The following is an 8405-nucleotide window of genomic DNA, read 5'->3' on the forward strand; positions in this document are numbered from 1 at the left end:
TCCCTCTGACCGAATTATTATATGCCTCAAAGTATGTCTGTTAAACATCCAAGAAGACTAGTTCCACCAGTATGCTGCTTTTAATTACTGCCTGTGCAAAGATCTTAATGTCAATTGCATTAAAAATGAATTTTTCTGTATGAAACTATGTATTTTAATAATGAATGGAGATCTTTTTTAAAGGTTAAAACCTCATTTAATTTTATGTCTTATAGGGTTTATACTGAGTACAATATTGTATAACTGTAATAATTCAACTGTAAACCTAAAAATTTAAAGCCAATTTTGAAAGAGATGCATCTTAGCTCAGGAAATTGTTATTGAATATGTCAGTGCTGTTGTAATGAAATGCTTCTTCTAAGTATATGGTTGTTAAATAAGTAATTAAAAAAAATAAATACTTTTTGAATTTGAAAAAAAAAGTTGTGTTTGTGTGTATCTGTGTGTGTTTATGATGTGTGTCTCTTTGTGAGTACATGTGTGCTATGGTTGTGTTTAGAGATTGGAGGACAACTTGAGAGAGTTGTGTTTTTTTTTTATACAATGTGGGTTCCAGGCATACAACTCAGGTAATCAGGCTTGATAGCAAGCACCTTTACCCACTAAACCATCTTGCCAGTCCTTAAATGCTTTTACTGAATAAATAAAAGTATACTTAATGATGAAAAGTATTGTAAATACACAAATCAGTAACAGTTTTTTATTGATGTCATTGAGAATTATGTTCTGTGCATAAACATAATGTTTCTGGTGGTACAGTAAGTTTGTGTACACCAATATATCACCACAAACACATATAGCAATGCAGAGACCAGCTAATATGTCACTAGGCAACAGGAAGTTTTCAGTTCCTCTGTATTCCTATGAGACCATTATTCGAGACCATTATTAACGAAATATTATGTGGTTTGTGACTACAGATTAAATTTACGTTTGACAGCAAAACTGTGAGAAAGATCTGTTTATAGGGCTGGCAGGGAAGAATTGACAGGAACTATGTCTGACTGAAAATGGACATTCAAATGATAAGTGGCTGAAGAGGAACCAGTTTTTACTAAGAAATTTGTCTGATGTGTCCTGGAGCCAAGGACCCAAGAGGAAATAATAATTATACACTGTAAATAAGATCCTAATTTTTTGTATTGGATCTTTAAAGGTCTTTTGTGCCTGTAGACTGTAGGAACTGAGGCTTTAGAGTGAGAAATACTTGATTTCTGTCTCTATTTTTTATTGTAATTTTTTTTAATTGTGTGTATGTGCGGGGAAATGCACATATGTTAAGCATGAGTGTGGTGGTCAGAGGAAAACTTGAAAGTTGGGTCTTCCTTCCACCATGTGGGTGTCCTTGGGGAATCAAACTCAGATCATCAGTTTTGTTGGCATGAGCCCATCCCCACAGACTCATCTCACAAGCCAGTCTCCATTCTTTTTTTTTATTACTTTTATGTGTATGAGTATCTTGCCTACCTCTGAGTACACTCATGTCGTGCAATGGCTGCGGAGGTCAGAGAGGGTGTCGGATTCCTCTGGAACTGGAGCTGCCGTGTGGGTGCTGGGAACCGAACCTGGGTCCTCTGCAACAGCAGCCAGTGCTCCTAACCACTGAGCCAACTCTCCAGCCTCTCCTATCTCTATTCTTAATATGTGAGATTTTGAGCAAGATACCTTTTCTAAGTTTATTTTTGTTTCCCTATAAAATAATACCACTTGCCTGTCCAATTGTATGAACATTAAATAAAAGAAAGCATTTAAATTCAGAAGAGACTAACTCTTGGTAGGCCCTGAATAAAAGCTATAAATGGCAAACTTTGTTTTGAGGCTTTAAATTAGAGCTGGGCATGGTGGCACACACCTTTAATCCCAGCACCTGGGAGGCAGAGGTAGGCAAATCTCTGTGAGATTGAGGCCAGCCTGGTCTGCATAGTGAGTTCCAGGTCAGCTGGTACTACAGGGAAACCTTGTCTCAAAAAGACCCCCCCCAAAAATTATAAATATAATAAAGAGTTCAAATTACACTGGATTGAGGAGTGAAAGTGAAATGATATACTAGAACTAAAGAGGGAAGAAGAACAAAATCGTGTGGCATCAGACAGTAGATATGACCTCCAAGGAGATTTTTATTTTAGGAGGGAAACCAGAATAAGAATAATGCCCAAACAAGGAAGGAAATAAGCAATGGCAGTGGTGAGACAGAAGGGAGGATAACTATGGCTGGTTCCTTAATTCTCTTTCAGAATATTTTTTTTGCATGTCCTCTACTTTCTTGGTTCCAAAAATTAACTATGCTTTTCCCCGTTGCGTTTTTGCACATTTACAAAAGTACAAGTTAGATACCAAGTAAGAATTATCATTTTCTTACTGAACATGACAGATCGTGGGAAAAAACTTCAACTTTTTTCTTGTTACATCTAATCTCTAAGAAAATTTCAACAGCTTTACTTCCATAAAAACATTGTGAGTTTCCCCACTCTTCATCCACACTGCTGTCTCTAGGATGAACTGTCCTTCACTCTATCACTAGTTTCTCTGGCTTGCGTTTCACTTCCTTCTAGCCATACTACTCCCTTGTTCTAAGCTCTTATCCCTTAGTGTGTTTTTTAATTCAAACATATTTTGGTGTCTATTCCTTAAACATTTGTTGATGATAGATAACATGGCCTGTAACTTCCTATCTTATGGAACTTAAAAGTTGACTTTAACTTTAAAATATAAACTGTCTGCATGTCATTACAACACCTATGATCTTACTGCTTTCAGTTGTCCAGCTCTGCATTGTCCTTCTGTATGTTCTACTCATGTCATTACTATTGCACATTTGCCTAACTTTTCCATGATATGCCCTGCCTGGAATGTGCAATCGCTCTTGGACTACCTGCTAAACCCTGTTTCATCATTCAGTTGACACCTCAAATTCTACTTTTTTGGTCCTCCATAAATATAAGCACTTTTGAATTCTTGATACTGAATCCTGTGCTAACCTCCACTTTAGCATTTTAGTGGTGTCCATTGCCTAACTGTTCTATTGTAAGGTTAAAGACTCATTTTATCTTCAATTTCTAGAACTTAGGAAAATGACTGAGAAAATTTGTAGTTTCCATTAGTTGAGGACTTACTATGTTAAGATTATGCTAAGAGCTAATATACTATGTTAGCGTTTCATTGCTTAGGCAAAATACCTGAGACAACTTATAAAAAGGAAAGATTTGGGGCTGCAGAGATGGCTCAGCAGTTAAGAACACTGGTTCTTCTTGCAGAAGTCCTGGGTTCGAATCCCAGCACCCATATGGCAACTAACAACTGTCCGAAACTCCACTTCCAGGGGATCCAATGGCCTCTTCTGTCCTTGCAGGCATTGCACAACACGGGTGCACTTACATGGAGGCAATACACTCATACACATAAAATAAAAATAATAAATAAAATATTTTATTTTAAAGAAAGATTTATTTTGGCTCATGGTTTCAGTTCATGGGCATCAGCTCTGTTGCTTTTTGCCAATGGCAGGTCAAAATACCATGGATGGGCATGTGGCAGAGGGAGCAGATAGAGAAGAAAGAAGGGGCCAGGCTGTCAGTATCCCCTTCAAAGACATCCCTAATGACATAACGTACATCTTCTCCACCTCCCTAAAAGCACCACCATGTCTTAATAGTGCTGTCAGCTGAGGAACAAGCCTTTAATTTGAGCCTTTGGGGAACATTTGAGATTCAAACCATAACATATATAATTAGCAGGTGATTCTCAACAAGGGAGGTAACTATCAGAATCTCTGTCTTCCAAGCAGGAAAGACGAAAAGGGATCTAGTAGTTGTCCAGTATTTCATAGATAGGTGAATGGTGAATTCAATCTAAATCTTGGAGTCCATGATCTCATCATGCTCTTAACCTCCAAGTTCTCTAAGATTAGTAAATAAGTGTTGAAAGAATTTAGATCTTGGCAGGTATTGCATACGCCTTTAATCCAAACACTCGGGAGGCAGAGGCAGGCTGATCTCTCTGAGTTCCAGACCAGCTGGGGCTACAGGGAGACCCTGTCTCAACACACAAAAAAGGATTTAGATATTTTTTGATTATATCATATGTGAAAATAGGGAGGAGTTTTCAGTTTGGGGAATAGAGATATCTAAAGTAGAATTTTGCTGGTAAGTAGAAAGCTTTATAATTAATATGGTACTTTAATAATAATGTTGTTACTGAGGTAGATAATGAAATCTGAAGCCCTGTACTTATTTCTCAAGAAAATGCAGATTTTTAGTTTAAGTATATATATTTGATATGTATCTAAATATTAAAATGTAAAAAGCATGCATTTAGACAGAAATATACAATATTATAAGGATTATATAGTTAATACTTCTTACTCCTGAGTTCATATGGTAAAATAAGCCTTGACATAAAATGTTAAAGAAAGTAGTTAATTGTTAAATTGTCTGACGTAAGGAAGAAATTACTGTGGGATATAAAGAATTAGATAGAGGCTTTTAGGGAGTGGGAACATTCAAGTACCACAACTGACATTTTAATAAGAGAAGAGATAGGCAGGGAGAATCCCTCATTCTAAATTTGTAAGATTAATAAATTTTTTTATTATTAAGTAATTATCTAATGTGAAATTTTTCCCATGAAATTATATACAGAACCTAAAAGGCAAGTGCTAGAACTTCTTCTTGTGTTTAGAAGGATCATTAACTATGGTAGTAGTTGTGGCCAATCCATTACAGTCATTTCTGTTCATGCACCATATAAAATAAAGTTTATCAAGTTAGACCAAAAATGTAAAAATGCAGAGTTCTGAGTGTTAACTTCTTTCCTCTTGAAACAGAAAACTCATTATCACATTGGGTAAGAAACAGAAAAGAAAGAATGAGTCTTCTGATGAAATCTCTGATGCAGAGCAGATGTCACAGCACACGCTTAAAGATCAAGACTCTCAAGTGAGTATTAATATTTTTCCTGAGAAATGAAGCACTTAGAATTATTTAGGTAGTATAATATTGTCTCATGGATATTTAAACTTTAGTGGTAAAACACATTTTATTTTATAATGAATTTTGTAGGACAGCATTATTACAGCATTTTTTTAGCGTATGACCATATAATACTAGATGTGGGAGGAAATTTGTCTGCTTTCAACCCCTCATTTTTTCAGTAATGAAACTGAAACTCTGAGAGGTGAAATAACAACACAAAGTCCTTGATGGCTTTTAACATAGAGAAGTATCCAGTGAAATCTTGGACTTACAGAGTGCTTTTGAATGAATTTAGTGACATATTAATTTTAAAATCATATACAAATTGCAGAACAAATGGATTGAATCATTCCTAGAGTCAATTCTATTTGTCTGCTTATGTTAAAGAGAAGATAAATGGCGATACTAAAATCCCCTAACAGACATAAATATGGTTCATTTTGCCTTTGAAAGAAATAGGTAGATATTCAAAATATTCCTCTGGGGGAAAATATATACATATATATATAGTGAAGGTCAAAATTCAGGCCACCCTCTGCTTTCTAATACTTAAAATACTGCTGTAGGCCGAGGGGTGGTGGCAGTTGTTGAACTACGGGGCCAGAAAGCCCCTGAATGGCCTTTCTTCTTCCTTATGCAGCTTCTTATCCAATGGGAGAGTAGTGGCTCAAGGCTCCTGGGCTGCTGCAAGAGTTGAGGTAAGGGCAGTGATTGAAGCACCTCATACTACGTGGCCTGGCTTTTTCTTCATGTGCTACCCTTAACTTAGGTACATTTATATTTAACTTACTCAACATGAGAAATTTTAGTTTGACTTTTTACTAGAATAATGCTGGCCATTTTTTCATTTTGTAATTACCAAACAGTGAAACAGTAGAATAGTCTGTATAAACATTCTTCCTTCTTTTCACTTCAGTGGTAGGTTGCTTTGACAGTGTGTTGCTTTAACAAAAAAAGGCAGGGGCTATAAATCTATGTTATGTTATGTTTAATTGTCATTTTAGAAATGACAAAAAGATCCATGTACCTTTCAGTAAAAACAATGCTTTGTCAAGATTTGAACGCTTATTTTAGAGACAGGGAAATCTAGAATTGTGAATATGGAATTAAATTTTATAACTTTAATCTTGGTAGAGAGTACTTTAGTAGTTAGATTATATTTAGAGGCCTAAATGTTTCCTTAAAATGCCCCTATAGCAGATTCCATTAGAATATTTGTAGGGAACAAATAATATAATAAAGTATTAGTCTCTTCAGTCTTGTGATTTATGTATAGTGCTATGAGCTAATTTGTTGAAGCTTTTCAGATATGAGGGCAAAGGCTAGAAATAAGAAACTAGAAGAGAGAGCTTGCTAGTCATTTAAATTGTGCTCTGAAAAACATGGAGAAAGCCAGAAGAAAAATATATTTGCCAAATTATGGACATTTTTTAACTAATAGAGGTATTGTATGACAAAAAAATACTAATTGATAGGAATAATTCCTAATTTGACTTTGACTAATGCATTACTGTGAACTTTACTGGAATATAATTTAGGATGAGATCATCCACAGTCTTCTAATCCATGGAGTTTTAAATTAATTAATTAAGTTGATAAAGTTATCATAGAATGAAAGAACAGTTTGCAATAAGTAGCCCTCATTCTATCTTATGAAGAGTTATCTGACTGTGCACTTTTGTGTATAAAGGAATTTTTCACACCATGCGTTTACTTTTTACTAAAGATAAATGAGCATTTCAAAGTACTAATCGATGGCCAAGTAACCATAAAGGAAACTGTAAGATATCTGAAAATATATCACAGAACCATATAAAAATACATGGAATCATTCACAAATTTCAGTTAAAAATCATGCCTAGTAAGACTTTGATAATATAGTTTTTATTATAATAAGTGGCATAGTTGATTATTTCTTTAAACTGTGTTGAACATTAATATCTCTATGATTGTCATAATAGAATTCTAAACACCATTTAACCTAAGACAATAGAATTTTCCCTCTAGGGAACAATAAATATTTCTTTTTTAAAAATAGTATGTGGAAAAAATAGATGTCTTATCATCCTTTTATTATGTTTATATGCCATCTTCCCATCTTCTACGTTAACAAAAGTATTACTTTAATGTTTGAAAATATACATGTGTTCATGTCCTGCAGGTGGTGACCCACTAAAAAACAAAACAGGTACTTTGGTCTCAGGGTTATAACTCAGTGTTAGAGTACCTGCTTAGCATGTGTTTGGTCTTGGGCTTGATCCCTGGTAGACATCCCCCACCAACAAAAAGAATATAAGCAGAAGAGGACACATCCTAAAAGTAGGCATTGAGCCAGGCGTGGTGGCACACGCCTTTAATCCCAGCACTTGGGAGGCAGAGGCAGGCGGATCTCTGTGAGTTCAAGCCCAGCCTGGTCTCCATAGGGAATCCAAGCCAGCTGGGGCTACAGGGAGACCCTGTCTCAAAAAGACCAAAAAGAAAAACAAAATAAAAATAAAGTTATTAATGAAAGATAAAAATTGGCTGACCTGATTGCTTGTCTTTCTTGCAACATTGCACTTCTCATAAAGAGAAAGGGGCAGAGGCGTGATGTTACAAAGACCACTACTGCAAATTTACTAAATACAGTTGCCTCACTGCTACAAAGTCACTCAGTTTTGTTTCCCCTCTGAAAATAATGAAAAAGTTGCCACATAGGAGATAGGGCAGAAACCAAAGGGAGAACACATGGGCTGTGTTTTGGTTCCATTTCTGAGAAGTGGCAAGACATACTTTATATAAAAGAAAATGGAATAGAAAAGGGAAGAATGGTTAGATTTACCAAATAGTGCTCAACAAACCAGTTGGTTGAAATGCCTTTACCCCCCTACTAGGGGTTTCATAGAAGTGAAAATTAAACTTACATCCTTCTAGATTTTCAAACCAGCCTAAGCTTTTGATTTTTTTAGTGAGAACATCAAAAGTTGTGTTACTTTGTTTTGAAGAATTCTCCTTGAAATATAAAATTGTCAAAACAAATACTAGATTTTTAGGGAGGTAAGTAAAACCATATATGCATGTGTGTGTGTGTATATATATATATTTGGCTCCTGATTTTAAATTACTTAAATTACAAGTATACTTTTTAAAAATTTCTGTTATATTTTTTAATATTTTAAGGACATTAGTAAAGTTAAAACATCAAAATACTTTGTTTTGAAGAATTCTCCTTGAAATATAAAATTGTCAAAACAAATACTAGATTTTTAGGGAGGTAAGTAAAACCATATATGCATGTGTGTGTGTGTATATATATATATTTGGCTCTTGGCTCCTGAGGGTCTCCCTGTAGCCCCAGCTGGCCTAGAACTTGCTATGTAGACCAGGCTGGACTTGAACTCACAGAGATCCACCTGCCTCTGCCAACCAAGTGCTGGGATTAAAGGCGTGTATCAG

At 35.3% G+C, this 8405-nt stretch overlaps 1 protein-coding gene across 12 annotated transcripts in view; it reads left to right on the forward strand.

Annotated features, from left to right (window-relative positions):
• Positions 1-8405, forward strand: part of Chd9 (chromodomain helicase DNA binding protein 9) — a 270300-nt gene that overhangs the window by 168741 nt on the left and 93154 nt on the right. For 11 of the 12 annotated variants that reach the window (XM_029562042.1, XM_029562044.1, XM_008830057.3 and 8 more), the window contains one exon: positions 4823-4934. In XM_029562042.1, the coding sequence (XP_029417902.1) occupies positions 4823-4934 (112 nt within the window). Of the gene's footprint in view, positions 1-4822; positions 4935-5610; positions 5669-8405 lie in introns of all 12 variants that reach the window. The other variant, XM_029562048.1, reaches the window with a different exon arrangement.

This window comes from Nannospalax galili, unplaced genomic scaffold (genome assembly GCF_000622305.1).
Source record: "Nannospalax galili isolate Female #2095 unplaced genomic scaffold, S.galili_v1.0 scaffold274, whole genome shotgun sequence".
Taxonomy (NCBI): domain Eukaryota; kingdom Metazoa; phylum Chordata; class Mammalia; order Rodentia; family Spalacidae; genus Nannospalax; species Nannospalax galili.